The following is a 19,529-nucleotide window of genomic DNA, read 5'->3' on the forward strand; positions in this document are numbered from 1 at the left end:
GGCGACCAGAACTGTACGCAATACTCCAAATGCGGCCGCACCAGAGTTTTTTGTACAGTTGCAGTATGACCTCCTGGCTCCGAAACTCAATCCCTCTACCAATAAAAGCTAACACACCGTACGCCTTCTTAACAACCCTATCAACCTGGGTGCCAACTTTCAGGGATCTATGCACATGGACACCCAGATCCCTCTGTTCATCCACACCACCAAGTATCTTACCATTAGCCCAGTACTCTGTATTCCTGTTACTCCTTCCAAAGTGAATCACCTCTCACTTTTCCGCATTAAACTCCATTTGCCACCTCTCAGCCCAGCTCTGCAGCTTATCTATGTCCTTCTGTAACCTGCCACTTCCTCCGCACTGTCTACAACTCCACCAACTTTAGTGTCATCCGCAAATTTACTAATCCATCCTTCCACGCCCTCATCCAAGTCATTAATAAAAATGACAAACAGCAGTGGCCCCAAAACAGATCCTTGCGGTACACCACTAGCAACTGAACTCCAGGATGAGTATTTCCCATCAACCACTACCCTTTGTTTTCTTACAGCTAGCCAATTCCTGATCCAAACCACTAAATCACCCTCAATCCCATGTGTCCGTATTTTCTGCAAAAGCTTACCATGGGGAACCTTATCAAACGCTTTGCTGAAATCCATATACACCACATCAACCGCTTTACCCTCATCCACCTCTTTGGTCACCTTCTCAAAGAACTCAATAAGGTTTGTGAGGCACGACCTACCCTTCACAAAACCGTGCTGACTATCCCTAATCAAATTATTCCTTTCTAGGTGATTATAAATCCTATCTCTTATAATCCTTTCCAATACTTTGCCCACAACAGAAGTAAGGCTCACCGGTTTATAATTACCAGGGTTGTCTCTACTCCCCTTCTTGAACAAGGGGACAACATTTGCTATCCTTCAGTCTTCTGGCACTGCTCCTATAGACAATGACGACACAAAGATCAAATTTTGTTTTTTTTCTGAAATGTTATGTATCCTGGCATACTTATTTCCCAACGTTGATCACCTTTGTAACCATGATTAGATCTAAATCATTTACCTCCTTTGTATCATTAGTTCATCCATCATTAGTGATGCTTCATGCATTCGGGTAAAGAATTTTTAATTTCCTTTCGGCAAAAAGGTGCAGTGAGGAAACTGAGTGCATACTTTCATGAGTGGGGGGACGGAGACAAAGAACAAAGAAAATTACAGCACAGGAACAGGCCCTTCAGCCCTCCAAGCCTGCACCGACCATGCTGCCCGACTTAACTAAAACCCTCTACCCTTCCGGGAACCATATCCCTCTATTCCCATTCTATGCATGTATTTGTCCAGACACCCCTTAAAAGTCACTACCGTATCCGCTTCCACTACCTCCCCCGGCAACGAGTTCCAGGCACCACCACCCTCTGTGTAAAAAAAAAAAATCTGCCTCGTACATCTCCTTTAAATCTTGCCCCTCGCACCTTAAACCTGTGCCCCCTAGTAATTGACTCTTCTACTCTGGGAAAATGTTTCTGACTATCTATTCTGTCCATGCCCCTCATAATCTTGTAGACTTCTATCAGGTCACCCCTCAACCACGGTCTGTTCAGTGACAACAAACCAAGTTTCTCCAACCTCTCCTCTTAGCTAATGCCCTCCATACCAGGCAACATCCTAGTATATCTTTTCTGTACCCTCTCCAAAGTCTCCACATTCTTCTGGTAGTGTTGCGACCAGAATTGAACACTATATTCCAAGTGCGGCATAACTAAGGTTCTATAAAGCTGCAACATGACTTGCCAATTTTTAAACTCAATGCCCCAGCCGAAGAAGGCAAGCATGCCGTATGCCGCCTTGACTACCTTCTCTACCTGCATTGCCACTTTCAGTGACCTGTATACATGTACACCCAGATCCCTTTGTCTATCAATACTCTTAAGGATTCTGCCATTTACTGTATATTTCCTATTTGTATTAGAACTTCCAAAATGCATTACCTCACATTTGTCCAGATTAAACTCCATCTGCCATATCTCCGCCCAAGTCTCCAACCGATCTGTATCCTCTGATGGTTCTCATCACTGTCCGCAAATCCTCCAACCTTTGTGTCATCCGCAAACTTACTAATCAAACCAGTTATATTTTCCTCCAAATCATATATATATTACAAACAGACGGAAGGGGATGAAGGGGATAGATAGAGTGAACGTTCAAAGACTATTTCCTCGGGTGGATGGAGCTATTTCAAGGGGGCATAACTATAGGGTTTGTGGTGGGAGATATAGGAAGGATATCAGAGGTAGGTTCTTTACGCAGAGAGTGGTTGGGGTGTGGAATGGACTGCCTGCAGTGATAGTGGAGTCAGACACTTTAGGAACACTTAAGCGGTTATTGGATAGGCACATGGAGCGCACCAGGATGATAGGGAGTGGGATAGCTTGATCTTGGTTTCAGATAAAGCTCGGCACAACATCGTGGGCCGAAGGGCCTGTTCTGTGCTGTACTGTTCAATGTTCTGTGTTCTAAGTGTTTGTTTCCTTTTTGCTTTTTCCGCCTTTCTCACCATGTAGGAATTGTTCTTGCTCTACTACAGGGAAAAGAGCTTGCTCTGAGTATTTGGTACATGGCTACGGTCTCTTCTTTTTCTATGGTTTAAAATAATGTACAAATTGATGGTAAAGTTAATAAAATAAAAAAGAAAAGCTACATAAGTGAATAATATAATTAGGTAATTAATCAAAACACATTAAGGATGGCATGACAGATGATGTGACAAAGTTGAAGCATGCAGAGCTCCTGGATGCCATTGTGATCCAGGGCAAGCATCATTATGAAGTGCTTTGAATGGTTAGCCATGGCAGGCATCAACTCTGGTCTCCCAGATTGCCTGGATCCACAGCAGATGCCATCTCCTTGGCTCTACACTCAACCCTGGAACACATGAATAACAAGGAAACATGTCGGATTCCTATTTATTGACTATAGCTGAACCTTCAACACCATTGTCCCAACAAAACTCATCTCCAAACTTTTGTGACCTAAGGCTCGGCTTCTCCCTCGTGACTGGATCCTTGACTGCCTAAGATTGCAATCAGTAAGGATAGGCAACAACACCACCTCCATGATTATCCTCAACACTGGTGCCCTGCAAGGCTGTGTCCTCAGCCCCTTACTATACTCCTTGTACACTAATGACTGTGGGGCCAAATTCTGCTCTAACTACACTTTCAAATTTGCTGATGACACCACGGTAGTGGGTCACATCTCAAACAATGACGAGATGGAGGACAGAAAAGAGATAGACAATCTGATGAAATTATGCGATGACAATCTCTCCCTCCAAGTCAGTAAAACAAAGAAGCTAGTGATCGACTTCAGGAAACACAGTGGAAGACATGCCCCTATCTCCATCAAAGGTGAAGAAGTAGAAACCGTCGAACTTCAAGTTTGTAAGTGCTCAGAACATCAATAATCTGTCCTGGTCTCTCCACGCTGGCGCTATAGTTAAGAAAGCCCACCAACGCCTCAGAAGGCTAAGGAAATTTGGTATGTCTACAACTCTCATCAACCTTTACAGATGCACTGTGGAAAGTACCCTTTCTGGATATATCACAGCTTGGAATGGCTCCTGCTCTGACCAAGACCTCAAGAAACTACAAAGGGTTGTGAACGTAGCCCAGTCCATCATGCAAACCAGCCTCCCATCCATTGATTCTGGCTACACTTACTGCTGCCTCAAAAAAGCAACCAGCATGATCATGGACCCATGCAACGCAGACATACTTTCTTCCATTGAAAAAAAAAATGCAACAAGTCTGAGAACATGTACCAACCGAATCAAGAACAGCTTCTTCCCTGCTGCCATCAGACTTTTGAATGGACTTATCATGCATAAAGCTGTTCTTTCTCTTCACCCTATCTGTAACTACAACACTATATTCTGCACCCTCTCCTTTCCTTCTGCCCTATGTACTCTATGAATGGATGTCAACGCCATACAGACAACGGTTTTGTCTGTATGGCGTGCAAGAAAATGTGTGACCCTAAGAAAGTGTCTCAAAAGCATCCTATGTACTTCCCATTCGGGCTACTACTGTCAATCTTTCTATGTAGATTAAATTCACTCATGATTAATGCCATCCCTTCATCACAAGCACCCAATATTTCTTCTTGTATACTTTGTCCTACATCGTGGTTACTGCTGGGGGGCCTGAAGACCACTCCAAGGAGTGGTTTCTTTCCCCTATGATTCCTGATCTCCACCTAAACCGATTTCACATCCTGATCTTCTAAACCAAGGGCATTCTCTAACCACGGCACAAATACCATTCATGATTAACTGTGGTACCTCACTGCCTTTATTTTGTTTCATATTCTTCTTGAATGTCATATATCCATCAATATTCAGGACCCAATCATTGTCAGCTAAGTTTCTGTAATGGCCTTCAGGTCATAATCATTTACTTCAATGTGTGCTATCTACTTGTCTATTTGAATGAATGCTACGCGCAGATAGGTTTTTTTCCTCCTCTGTCCCTGCCATTCTCTGACCCTCATTTCCCACATTAATATTTTTCTCTCCCATCTTGTCTCTCTTTAATATTGCACATCTTTCCATATTTGATCCCTTGCCCCACTTAATTTAAAACCCCTCTACTTCATTAGTTATATGGCTCGTAAGAACACTGGTCTCTGCATGATTCAGGTGCCGATCCGCCCAATGATACAGCCTCCACTTTCCCTGAATTGGTGCCAGTGCCCCACAAATCAGAACCTACTACTCCCACATTAGTCGAGACACACATTCATCTTTAATCATATGTACCTCGGTCAATTTGCATGTGGCTCAGGTAATAATCCAGAAATTACCTTTGTGGTTCTGCTTTTTAATTTAATTTGTTGCCTAGCTCCTCATACTCATGTAGAACTACAACTGGATCCTACCTCTCCAACTGCAAGTTCTGCTCCAGCCCTTAGCAGATGTTCCAAACCTGGCACCTGGCAGGCAACGCAGTCTGGACTCTCTTTGCTACAGGGAGTAGTGTCAATCCCCTTCTTATACTGTTCCCTATTCCTACAAGTTTTGTTCCCCCCCCCCCCCCATTTGAATGGCTCCCTGTACCACAGTGCCTTAGTCAGTTTGCTCATCCAAACAAGTTGAGAACACAAAAACTATTGGACAATTGTAGAGGCTGACACTCCTACCCTCTGGTTCCCCTTATCTCAATCGCAGTCACATCCTCCTGTCCCTGACCACTGACTAATTTAGAAAATCCTACCCTAAGTGGCATGACTGTCTCCTCTAACAAAGCATCCAAGTAACTTGCCCTCCCTGATGTGTCACGAAGTCCAAGGCTTAGCCTCCAGCTCAGTGACATTGAGCTGAAGTTCTTCGAGCCCCGTTGTAACACGCCCCGATTTAGCGCGAAATCGGATATGACGCGGTGAATCATTGGACTTTTTTTTTGCTCCTTCCGGTTTAGTGATTTAGCCTGACCCCGATAACATTTGCGATAACATTTTATGGACTCCAACCACCGCGTTACAACGGGGCTCCACTGGTATATTTTATTGAAGGTTTTATACAAAAGATGCAACAAATTCTTAATGGTTGGTACTGTACAGCAGGATCATTTTCAAAGGAGGAAGAGAGAGAGAGAACATTTTTGATCACACTTGGTTTGGATTATTCATTGTATCCAGTGCCTCCCATCATGCATGTAACAAAAGGATACGTTGAAGGGTGGGGGGTTTATCAGGATAACAGATTACAGCCACAATTGGTTCAGTGATGCATTATTTTCGCATCACATTTGGGCGCACACCAAAGGAATCTTCTCTCATCCCTGGCCATAGTCAGAAGCCAATGATACAATTTTTTAAAAAGTCTCTTCTCAGGATATATAGCCTGTCTGTACCATAATAGGTGTTAAAATATCACCCCAAAACAACTGAAATACAAAAAATATGAGAGTTCATAAATTCTATAGGGGTTTTCCTCACCTGCTGTGAGAGCTTGTTGGGCCCTACCCACTGCATATTAAACCACTTGCCCACCTCCCAAAATGGCACTACTCATTTTAATCGTAATTGTAATAAAGGGTATCTGGTGAAAAGGTCCAGAGCTATATAAACCATCAATATCAGGATTATAAGATGAGAATACGGATTTAAAAATTGCACAGCTCTATTAAGGATAAATGAATGATCCTGAGTATATCAGGATAACAAGTGAAAATTCACTATCATGTACGCTCGCAGGATTGCCTTGATCAATGTCATATCGTGTAACAGGATCAATTAAGCGATGGAATTACAGGGGACATATTCAATGATTGACGAGGATTAACAAAGAACTGCAAAATATGACTAAACAAGATGGTCAGCAAAATTTGCCTCAGCATCTCTCAGGATTACCTCAATGGATGTGATAGCTCGCGGCACAGGCTCAATTAAGAGTTACAATTCCAGGGGATACATTCAAGGATTAATAACAACAAAATGCAGCATATAATTCTAAACAGGATAATCAGCGAAATTTGCCTCATGGCTCAGTAACAGGATTGTCCCCGCCAATATGAAAAAGCACAGTGCACGATAAACATGAGGAAATAATTACACTGGGTTTAGTCCAGGATTAACGAGGAACTGCAGGAAGCGAATCTAAATCATTACCTTTCACGGATTCTAAAAAAACTGAAGCCTTAACCGGATTGTTGAATTTCCAAACTGATTACCTTCATGGGTGACATTCAGGACAGCAGGATAGTGCAGGGCATACTGAATTGCAAAAGTCTTCAAATGCTTTCTGACCACAACAAAGCCTTTGCATTTTGCTGCACTGCTACCGACCAGTCCTAGAATAATGAGACTTTGGCCCTATCATAGTCGACTCCCACCACACCTGAAAGCCTCAAATTTTCTGGCAATCCCCGAAGCTATGGAAGTGTATGACAATAGGCTATGGACGTTCATTGGCCCTAGGTCTCGAGGATCATCACTGAATATTTTAAGACAGAGGCAGATATATTATTTTTAGGCAAGGGAATCACAGGGTATTGGTGGGGGGGGGGGTAGATGGGAATGTGGAATTCAAATCACAAACTGATCAGCCATGATCTTATTGACAAGTGATGCAGGCTTAAAAGACCGAGTGGCCTACTTGCTCCTATTTTGTATGTTCATTATTTTTTTACTTCTATTCTCTGCAATGATCTATTTTGTTGATGTACCATTTTTGTTCGACTCCCTGTTCTTTCCCATTCTACTTGTCTTTACCCATATTGCTGGACTTCACCAATACCTCGACACTTTGGATTACTAACCCCCACCTTTGTTAGCTTAAGGCTCTGTCCACAAACCTAGTTAAATGATTGGACAGGACATTGGTCCCAGTCCAGTTCAGGTGTAGCCCATCCCAATGGAATAGCTCACTCTTCCCTCAGTACTGATGCCAGAGCCCCATGAATCAAAACACCTCCTTCCCACATTATTCATTGAATCACATGTTTATCTCTCTAATCTGCTTGACCCTATGCCAATTAGCATGCTGCTCGGGTAACAATCCAGAAGTTATTACCTTTGAAGTTTTGCGTTTCATTTTGGACCCAAGCTCCTCAAATTCTCTCAGCAGAACATCATTCCTAATTCTACCTATGTCATTGGTTCCCAGGTGGACCATGACAAACAGATCCTCCACCTCCCCATCTCTAACACTACCTGCTGAATCCCCTTACCTACCTGACTTGCTATCACACTCTGCGGTCCCTGACTAGTGAGCAAATCTAAAGAGCTGCGCAGTCTAAGGGGTGTGACTGCTTCCTGGTACCAAGTGTCTCGTTAACTTTCCTCCTCCCTGGTGCATCACATCAGTGTCTAGCTCAACCTCCAGCTCATAACTCTTGAACAAAGCTCCTCAGACTGTTGACACTTGCTGCAGACGGGTTTATTCTGGATCACACTGGTGTCCAGGAATACACTCATTCTAAAGTCACAGCACGTCACCTGTCCTGCCATTTTTATTATGTTAGTTTATTACTTCAATTAATTAATAAACCCTATTACTCCCAATAAGCTTTACCACCACTAGTATAAAACTTCACGACTAATACAACCTCACAGTTGCCAATAATTTGTACCAGTTCTTAAAAGATAAACCAGCAAAATACTCACCAATTAGTCACTTACCTGGTTCCCTGTGATGTTACAGTTGATTTTTACGAATGCAGGCAGTCCACAGACTGAGCCCCACCATAAGCACCACCAGGCCGTTCTGTCTCGTTTCTTCTCATGCTCTTTTAAGCCTCTGGGCCCTGAAACCTGATGGTTTCTTACCAGTGAAGACAGCAGCATGCATGCACTGAATGTAATAAATTGCTCATGCAATATAGCATTCCACAAGACTTTATCTACAGCAAATGCAACATGATTGCTAGAACTTTGAATAATCTACTACAAATAAAAAGGGGTGAGCATTTAAAAAATAGATTTTTAATCCAAAAATTGATTTCCAGTTAGCAGAGTTTTGTCACTTGGGTACTTTGAAAAGTAACAATCAGTACTATTTTCAAAGCTTCTGTAACCATGTCGCATCAAGTACATTTTGCAAAATTGTTATTTGAAATATCCATGTCAACTATGAATTCGACTGGCCCTGAATTTGTGGTACTTTAATGGCAAACATTGACCGTACCCCTCTGATTCTGACTACCAACTGCAGGATTTCCAGGAAGCATTGATTTGATGTGGAAACACTGAAGTTGCAGTCTGCCATTCATTGCTGCGCTGTGGGCTCTCCAAAAAACATGAAATACAATTGTCTGGCAAGAACTTGCCCTTTTTCGCACTTGTAGAAGCTCAATTTTACAAAGTTAAGCCTTGCTCGGTGAGCTGTAAAATGAGCTTTTAATGGCAATACGAGAAATGATGCTGCTTCCTGAACATCCGATTTAACCCTGAAATGTTATATTTGTGGACTGTTGTTAAATGTCTCTTTCATGAGTAATTACTAGATTCTTTTTAAAAAGATCTTTGAAATAATTTTAAGTTAATCTTCATAATATTCTAGCTTCTATCTTAATTGCACATATATGTCTCAGTCTTAATTTCATTCTGTGCAAAGTTTTACAAAACTGAACCAATTATTAGTGCTTCTCATTTTCTGGACAGCTGTCTGTGGGAATTCTTTAATGTGATTGGCTGATTGGACAATATAATAACATTGCTCCAGGTTGTGGTGATATAAACAGGGCCTAGTTTTAAGGCCGATAAAATTGGATATCCTAAATTAAAGAATTGGGCATATTAAAATCAAACAGAGTCAAACCTCAGGCAGGTCAATTGTACAAATATACCAACATGTCTGGGCCTGACCCATCAACCACCCATCAAAGGTCGTTGCACTCTCAGGAGACCATTGCACCTCATTGAAATGCACCGGCCTATTGTTAGAAGCCCAGATCGGGCCAGACTTTCTGTCACCGAGAGTTCCTGCAGTTACATGTAAGCAACAGCATGGAGATGGGACACCTGGGGGCGGACCCTGGTGTCCTGTCAGGCAGACATCAAGAAACCCACTGGGTATTGGAACCCCCTCCTGGGACCTCATTGGCCGGAAGCCAGAGAAGTTTCTGGAAAGGCAAGCAGGCAGGGGGATAAAGGGACACATTTTTCAGACAGACGAGCAGCGAAGACTTGGCGAGGGAGGCAGCCTCGACTATTCGGAAGACTGACCAGAGAAGGAAGGAAAGAAGAAGCTGCCATCGAGACTCACCTTCGTGACGACGGACCAGAGGGACTCAGAGAATCAAGCCTGCAGTTTAACCAAACCATCTTGCGGGTAGTATACTTGAATATGGGGTATCCTCTTGTTTTATGTGGGTAATTTAAGGGTTAATAGTGTTATTAATAAACTTGTTGAACCTTTACTTGTGTTTGTCCTTTGTCCATCTTGCAAATAAGGGCACCGGGGTAAAACCTTGTAGTAAGTAAACTTGTCGAAAGTATCTGAGAATTAACAGGTACAACAAGGTTGATGCTGGTGATGCACATTCACTAAGCTATAATTAGTTGCCTGTTCACCATCTTCAAGGCTCCAGTCAGGAGAATGATGAAATGCCCTTCACTTGCCTGGATGAGTGTAGTCCCAATACTCAAGAAGCTTGACACGTCCAGGTCAAAGCAGCCCCTTTGACACCCCATCCATCACTTTAAGCGTTTACTCTCTCCACCGCGTGTGCAGTGAAAGCAGTGTGTACCATCCACTGCAGCAACTCAATAAGCCTCCTTCACCAGCACCTTCAAAACTGCAGACCCTACCTACCACCTGGAAGGACAAGAACAGCAGATGCATGGGAACACTACAACCATAAGGTCTCCAACCCCCCCCCCCCCCAAACCTAAACCCCCACACTATCCTGAATTGGAACTATGTCGCCATTGCTTCATTGTTGTCAGATCATGATGCTGGAACCTGTTTCCCAAAAGCACTGTGGATGTACTTTCACCACATGGACTGCAGCGGTTTAAGAAGGTGGCTCACCACCAACTTCTCAGAGGCAGTTAGGAATGGGCAACTAATGGTGGCTGGACCAGCAATGCCCACATTCCGCAAAAGAATAAAAAAATTGAGAATGATAAAGTTCTTGCCACAGATCTTGCTAGATCTCTCAGCACAGCTTTCATTGAGATCAATGGTGTGTGCACTTGCTTTGATGCTGACCACAAAATCCAAGGTGATTGTGGCTCTTTTCTCCGCATCCCTGGAAAGAAACAACACAGTTGGCAAAATTAGATTTGTGATGTACCCTTCCATTCTCTCTGCATCTGACTGATGAAACAAATGTATTAATTATGAACTACCAGCACAGATGTTAAAAGGCAAGTCATACTTGACACAACAGAACTCTGAGAAAATAATGGAGTTTATTAATAAAGAAATGTTGTAGATATTTTAAGGTATGGATTTTCAAAAACATATTTGCTGGGGGCTTGTAGGAAGTTTCTGATTAAACTTTAGACGGATGGTGATCGGGAATCTGATAAATATATATACGACAGGATCAAAGTAGCTAGCAGTTGATGGATATTTTCAAGACAAGTGGTATGCAAACAGAGGTGTCCATAACTCTCTTTTTTTTGATTAAGTATAAATTTTGTACACTTTTGGTTTAAGAAGCCTAACTTCCCGTTGTCAGAATGCCGTCAACGTACTTTATGTGGATTGTCATGATTCCAACCTCCATTCAGTGAATGGGAACTCCTCTGTCCGTCTGTCAGCAGTTTCAGTTTTAGTATCAACATCTATGAATAGCTGCTGAAACTTAATTTTTGGGACCAATTATTCTGCTTTTTTTGACTTTTGATATAATACCTACATTTTTGTCCTTCCATTTTCCATCTTTATTTTTAATTGCAACTCCATTCTTCTTCTGGGCCTGCTTCTCCCGGACTGTGGGCAAATTACATATTGGGTCTAGGAGGCGTGATATTAAAATTTATAGATGACTCCAAAATGGAGATTTGGTTAACCATGAAGAGGACTGAGTGATTTAAAGAGAAGACGCGGGTTAGTAAATTGCACAACATGGAGAAATGTGAGGTGACACATTTTGTGAAAGAATGTACCATTAATTACTCTACTCATAATTACTCATTTTACATGTTATGTTAATTAGGATGGAGCAAATGAACTTTTGTTCACAAAAAAGATTCCCTGGGATTTTTGATTAAGGGAATGAAATGTGGGTTTAGGTAGGCAGGGTCACATGATTGTGGTTAATGGAAGGAGGTAGGTCTATAGCAGAGAAACAGCTTTTCAGTTCTGGCTAGGTTTGTTTGAAGACAGTACTACAAGCTGCTCTGAAACTCATTTCTCTGAAAATTTCTAAACTGTCTGTGCTCATTATAGCAAGTATATTTCTAGGCGATAATTATATTTAAAGTGGCATTATAAGACTAAGAAGAGTGTTGCTTATTTCAGTGGTAAGTTAAATTAAAGCTGTTTCCTTTCATTTTAAAATATTGTTTAACTGTTAATAGTTAAGCTGCTTTTGTTTTGCTATTAAAAATCTCTAATTTGTCAGTGCAATTACTCGTAGAGCGAAGCCAAATAATAAATTTGTTGGGGTCTAGTCTTGCTTCTTGGGGTTCCGGTTCAGTACCCGAGTGGGAGGAACAGAGGTGGAATTTGGCAGTGGGGATCCGCAGCTGGAACCAACCAATAAAGAAGAAGATGGAGTTACAGGGCAATTGCAGTGCAGGGTTGTGTTCCCATGCGACCAGTGGAACGCCAGGACTGTGGATTAGGGTGAATGGTGAAGCTCTGACTGCTTGTAAGGCCTACGGGGGAGGACATATCTGCTTCTTCAAGCCCACAAGGTGCTCTAAGAGGATTCATTCTTGTATATTTAGCTTGGCCTTTTGGCCAGTCAGCACATCTGAGAGTACAAGAATTTCCATTGTCTTCAAATGAACATTATGTTGTGACATCACTGATGTCATCAAACTACAACTTTTGCCTAGAGACCTTGACTTTTGTAGTTCCCACTTTTTAGCAGGAGAATTCCTGATGGCTAGACTACCTCCATTTAAGATTGTGACAATTGAAAATTGGCGTGTTGGTGATGGTATTTTAGCCCCTAACTGAGCCCTTGCCGGTCCAGGTGGGTATGGTGGGGAGGGGTTGGGAAAAGCATGGTTGGGGGGGTGGGAAGAGAGAGAGCATGGTGGCCATAGATTCAGGATAACCAGTAGAAAAGTGAAATAAGAGATTAGAATAAATTGTCTTCAAAGAGTTACATGGATACTCAATACTTTATTCAGTGGCTATGGGTAAAGGCACTATAACATTTAAAATAAAATTGGATAAGCGTTTGAAAAGGAAGAATAAATGTGAGCAAAAGATTAGATTAAATAATTGTAGTTGTGCTAAAAACCTGTACAAGGTACAGTGGTGAAACACCCTTCTGACTTGTAAATGTCAGATTCTATTTTGCTGACCACAGCAAGTGGAAATGATTGCACTTAAAGATCAATTTCCATGGTATATGTGAAATAATTCCGTTATTTATTTATTCAGTGTATGTGCATATTACTTTCTATTTGCTTAATGACAAGTCCTTTTAAGAGATGGCTAGAGAACAATTAATGTATTTGTGTTAAGTATCCAAATGCGTACTAGAGACTATCTTTATTCAACCCACTTGGATTTGGATCATTTGCATGTGGTAACTTGTCTGTTTGCCAATTTCAAGAATTATGTTGTGCTCTTTTACAGCTCTATGAGCTAGACAGTGATCCAAGAAGGAAAGAATTTTTGGACGACCTTTTCAGTTTCATGCAGAAGAGAGGTAAAGATGTTCATTTTTTCCCTGTTTTCTCTCTCCCTCTCCCTCTAACTCCTCCTGGTTGGTAACCTGCTAATAAGCTGTATTATTACTTCATGTGAGAGCCAATCCAGTAAGTACTGGCTGGCAGGCTATTCAACTGTATTTTTTATTCATTTATGAGGGCGATGCTGGCTGAACGAACATTTATTGCCCACCTCTAATTGCTCTTGCTAGACCATTTCAGAGGGTGTTTAAGCGTCACTCACATTGCTGTGGTTCAGGGGTCACCTGTAGACCAGACCAGATAAGGCTGGCAGATTTCCTTCCCTGTAAGACATTAGTGAACCAGATGGAGTTTTATGACATTTAACAAATGTGTGGCCATCATTAGACTTTTTTAAATTCCAGATTTTTATTGAATTTAAATTTCACAGTGCCACAGTCTCCAGGGCTTGTCCAGTGACTACCACTATGCCACTGCTTCCCCACAAGTTGGGGGCTGGCAGTTACACAGATTGTGTCCTCAGTGATATACACTGATGACATTTCAACATGAACCTCTGCATCCAGGAAGAATGATTAATTTTCTTTGTCTTTATTATCCTTATCGAAGCTCTGGCCAACTGTAGCTGTCACTGCAATGGTTGTAGCTAAAATTGAATCACACCCAAACTAGGGATTGAACCAAGGTGTCAATTTTGAGCAGTTTTCTGATTATAGTTAGTTGACATCTTGAAAGCTATTGATATCTGAAATATTTAACTTCAACTGCATAAAATGCCTCATTGTGTATTCTTCAACACCATTAGTCCTACGAAACTCATCTCCAAACTCTGTAACCTGGGCCTCGGCTCCTCCATCTCCGTCTGGATCCTGAACTTCCTAACCCACAGACCACAATCAGTAAGGATAGGCAACAACATCTCTTCCACTATCATCCTCAACACCAGCGCCCCACAAGGCTGTCTTCTCAGCCTCCTCCTATACTGTTCATACACCTATGACTGGGTGGCTAAAATCTCCTCCAACTCGATTTGTTTGACGACACCACCATAGTGGGTCGGATCTCAAACAATGACGAGACAGAGTACAGGAATGAGATAGAAAATCTGGTGAACTGGTGCGACGACAATAATCTCTCCCTCAATGGCAACAAAACAAAGGAGATAGTCAGCGACTTCAGGACTGTCTACATCAACGGGGATGAAGTGGAAATGGTCGAGAGCTTCAAGTTTTTAAGTGTCCAGATCACCAACAACCTGTCCTGGTCTTCCCCCCCCCCCCCCCCCCCATGCCAACATTATAGTTAAGAAAGCCCGCCAACGTCTCTACGTTCTCAGAAGATTAAGGAAACTTGGCATGTCAGCTACGACTCTCTCCAACTTTTACAGGTGCACAATAGAAAGCATTCTTTCTGGTTGTATCACAGCTTGGTATGGCTCATGCTCTGCCCGCGACTGCAAGAAACTACAAAAGGTTGTGAATGTAGCCCAATCCAGCTTGCAAACCAGCCTCCCATCCATTGACTCTGTCTACACTTCCCACTGCCTCGGCAAAGCAGCCAGCATAATTAAGGACCCCACGCGCCCCGGACATTCTCTCTTCCACTTTCTTCCATCGGGAAAAATATACAAAAGTCTGAGGTCACGTACCAACCGACTCAAGAACATCATCTTCCCTGCTGCCATCAGACCTTTGAATGGACCTACCTCGCATTAAGTTGATCTTTCTCTACACCCTAGCTGTGACTATTACACTACATTCTGCACTCCCTTGTTTCCTTCTCTCTAAATGGTATGCTTTGTCTGTATAGCGAGCAAGAAACAATACTTTTCACTGTATACTAATACCTGTGACAAATCAAATCTTAAATGATTAAAATTCCAAAATATTACTGTTTTCTTATCAACATTTTTTCTTTGTAAATAAAGTTTAAAGTGTATTTATTGGTGTCACGAGTAGGCTTATATTAACATTGCAATGAAGTCACTGTGAAAATCTCCTAATCACCACACTCCAGCGCCTGTTTGGGTACACTGAGGGAGAATTTAGCATGGCCAATGCACCTAACCAGCACGTCTTTCGGACTGTGGGAGGAAACTGGAGCACTCGGAGGAAACCCACGCAGACATGGGGAGAACGTGCAGATTCCGCACAGACAGTGAGCCAAACTGGGAATCGAACTTGGGTCCCTGGTGCTGTAAGGCAGCAGTGCTAACCACTGTACCACCATGCCGTCCCCAACAAGATATTTGAGGTGATACTGGTGGTTGTAATAACTATCTTTATTGCAGATAATTTGTATTACATAACATAATTGTACTAGAACATTTTTTTTGAAAAATAAATCCATACTTGGGTTGTTATGAAAGTGCCAAAAACCATCTTTTGATAAAGTCACGTTGTGCTTGCACTCTGTCCTTTTCAGGACTCAGCATCTTGGGAAGAGCTGTTTTTCATCTTTTAATTTGGATTTAGAGAGCCCTAGTATATCTGTGCCAATTCCTGGTACACCTATTAAATCTGCTTTTTATAGTCTGGCGATAAATTCATTAAACTCAGTTTTACTTGAGTGTTTGCATGAAGTTGTACACAGCAGCAGATTAAGTAACATAGATACCAACAAAATTCACAGACATTGAAATCTTGGAATTCAAGTTAGAAGAATAACATAGTAGTTAGAATCTGTTGTATTTTTAAAAAAAAGTCAGACCAAGTCTGGCAAAATATTAAAAAGACAAAACGCTGCAATTTCAAATTTCTGTTGTAAGAGCCTAGCAAATTGAATCTTTCTACTGTTGTCATGTTACCCAATGCACCATGCTTCCAGATTCGGGACTTGACCTAGCACATTTATTGCCATGTACTCTGGAGATTAGAAATCTTCCTGTTTTGGTTACAGAAATGTCTCTGATGGGAAAATTCCCAATCAAAATTTAATTGATATTAAGATTTTGTGCCAGTAGTGAATTTGTAGTATTTATAACATTCTGATTTGTGACAATTTGTTTTTACAGTAATTAATGTTGTCCGAACTTCTTTGTTAGCATCTTATTTGTAAAATATCTAATCTTGTTTTCCTCAGTTTAAAATTACCATTTGTATAGTCTACACCAGCCTACAGCCATTAGAAAATCTGGTTAACAGTCTCTAATTGTTAATCCCAAAATGAGCAGTGGAACTTACCTGAACTAATGGAACTAGCATGTTTAAAGCTTAATAACTTGTATTCGGCCTGCAAATGAATTGAACCTTTTTAGCCATAATGACCCATAGTTGCCTTATAGTTTTAATTTTTTTGATGTGTGGATAGAGTCAAACCATAGTGATTGTTGGTGTCCTTGGTAATTACTTTCTGGATTTTATTGTTTCCCACATTTTAAGTTTTTAATACATCAATTATAAACTAACCCCCACCCGACACACCAATGATAGGAAAAAAATTTTTAAAATCTGAAACGTACCTGAAAATGTATTGATGACAATTTCTGATGCTTTGGGTATGTGCGTTCCATTGAAGCTGAAGACTGAAATGTTAATGAAGAATCTTTTTTTTTCAATAAGGTGCAGCATAATATGCAGATTGCCATTTATTATAATCCATGGCTATTTAACATTTGCAAAAGTATCTACTCTTGATCAGTGCCCTTTTTGGAATTATGAATTAGTGAGCCTTTGTCTGATAGGGGATTTATTTTGGATGTTCAAATAGCATGTCAACACTAATTTTCTAGGCTTAAGCATGAAAATGTTCTCTTGGTTGAGGCAGGACAGGTATGACTGTACCCACAGTCCAGCAAGATTTAACATTTTCAGAATAGAAAAGGAGGAAAAGTGGATGATCATCTCTTATCTGCTTTGTTAACATTTAGATAAGTGGATTTTTCAAAACATTTTTATAAATCCTTTTAGTGAAGATTGTTCACATTTGTACAAACAAGAATTGATACAGTACAGCATAATCATTTTTACACGTACAGCAAGTCTCAAGGGAGCAGTTGATTCGGATTATTCATTACAAACCGTGTCTCCACAGATGCAAACAATGAAAAGATATTTCAGAGATTGAAGGAAAACAGGATAAAAAGCTGAAGCCATGTGTACATGGCATAACAGTGCGCATCCTTGCTTACAGGATATTCATAACTTACATTCCAAGATTTTCAAAGTAGCTACTGCCATTGCATATCCAGCCAAGGAGAATATAGAATATTGATTATAGGTATAGAAAATGCTGATCAGCCAAAGATTCTCACACCACACTTGGGCAAATCATAGTTTCTCCATCTCCCGCTATATCAGAGGTGCCATTCATAATGTCCTTTTCCAGGATATGTGCTCTATTTACACCTTTACAGGAATCCGTCAGAGATTCTTTGACCCCAATATAACAAAAATACAGAAACAAACTACACAACACCAATAGTTCTAAGGGAGTTTTCCTCACCAACTGTGAGGACTTGTTGGACCATACTTGCAACCTCTAAACTAAACCATCCACCTATCTCCTTGCAGTGACATTACTAGTTATGACAAGTAAAGGATACCAACTAACATATACCACCATTATAAATACAAGGGTCATAAGAAGAGAAAATGGATAAATACCACACAGTCCAGTGCCATACGAGCTATCCAGTGTAAGGACATAAGAACTAGGAGCAGGAGTAGGCCATCTGGCCCCTCAAGCCTGATCCATCATTTAATAAGATCCGGACTGAACTTTTCGTGGACTCAGCTCCACATATCTGCCCACTCACCATAACCCTTAATTCCTTTACTGTTCAAAAATCTATCTTTGCCTTAAAAACATTCAATGATGTAGCTTCAACTGCTTCACTGGGCAGGGAATTCCACAGATTCACAATCCTTTGGGTGAAGAAGTTCCTCAACTCAGTCTTAAATCTGCTCCCCCTTATTTTGAGGTTATGCCCCTAGTCCTAGATTCACCTGCCAGTAGAAACAACTTTGTTGCTTCTATCTTATTTATTCCCTTCATAATTTTATGTTTCTATAAAATCCCCCCCCTCGTTCTTCTAAATTCCAGTGAGCATAGTCCCAGCCTACTCAGTCTCTCCTCATAAGCCAGCCTAGTGAATCTCCTCTGCACCCCCTCCAGTGCCAGTACATCCTTTCTCAAGTAAGTAAACCAAAACTGTACACACTACTCCAGGTGTGGCCTCGCCAGCACCTTATACAGCTGCAACATAACCTCCCTGTTTTTCAACTCCATCCCTCTAGCGGTGAAGGACAAAATTCCAGGGTGAGGTAGCCAGTTGGATACAAAATTGGCTTGATGACAGCAGTAAGAAGTCTCACAACACCAGGTTAAAGTCCAACAGGTTTATTTGGTAGCAAAAGCCACTAGCTTTCGGAGCGCTGCTCCTTCGTCAGGTGAGTGGGAGTTCTACTCACAAACAGGGCATATAAAGACACAAACTCAATTTACAAAATTATAGTTGGAATGTGAGTTTTTACAGGTAATCAAGTCTCAAAGGTACAGACAATGTGAGTGGAGAGAGCGTTAAGCACAGGTTGAAGAGATGTGTATTGTCTCCAGACAGGACAACTAGTGAGATTTTACAAGCCCAGGCAGGCCATGGGGGTTACAGATAGTGTGACATGAACCCAAGATCCCGGTTGAGGCCGTCCTCGTGTGTGCGGAACTTGGCTATCAGTCTCTGCTCTGCGACTCTGTGCTGTCGTGTGTCGTGAAGGCCGCCTTGGAGAACGCTTACCTGAAGATCAGAGGCCGAATGCCCGTGACCGCTGAAGTGTTCCCAACAGGAAAAGAACTGGTGATTGTCGAGCGGTGTTCATTCATCCGCTGTCGTAGCGTCTGCATGGTCTCCCCAATGTACCATGCCTCGGGACATCCTTTCCTGCAGCGTATCAGGTAGACAACGTTGGTCGAGTTGCAAGAGTATGTACCGTGTACCTGGTGGATGGTGTTCTCATGTGAGATGATGGCATCCGTGTCGATGATCCGGCGCGACTTGCAGAAGTTGCTGTGGCAGGGTTGTATGGTGTCATGGTCACTATTCTCCTGAAGGCTGCGTAGTTTGCAGACAATAGTCTGTTTGAGGTTGTGCAGTTGTTTGATGGCAAGAAGTGGGGTGTGGGGGTGGCCTTGGCGAGATGTTCGTCCTCATCAATGACATGTTGAAGGCTCCGGAGAAGATGTCGGAGCTTCTCCGCTCC

General features: G+C 41.8%; 1 protein-coding gene across 1 annotated transcript in view; it reads left to right on the forward strand.

The window, feature by feature from the left end:
* arid3a (AT-rich interactive domain 3A) overlaps nucleotides 1-19,529 on the forward strand; it is a 102,398-nt gene that overhangs the window by 35,283 nt on the left and 47,586 nt on the right. Inside the window, exon 2 of the mRNA XM_078198092.1 lies at nucleotides 13,277-13,349. Within this exon, the coding sequence (XP_078054218.1) occupies nucleotides 13,277-13,349 (73 nt within the window). The remainder of the gene's footprint in view (nucleotides 1-13,276; nucleotides 13,350-19,529) is intronic.

Source organism: Mustelus asterias, chromosome 26 (assembly GCF_964213995.1).
Source record: "Mustelus asterias chromosome 26, sMusAst1.hap1.1, whole genome shotgun sequence".
NCBI classification, from domain to species: Eukaryota; Metazoa; Chordata; class Chondrichthyes; order Carcharhiniformes; family Triakidae; genus Mustelus; species Mustelus asterias.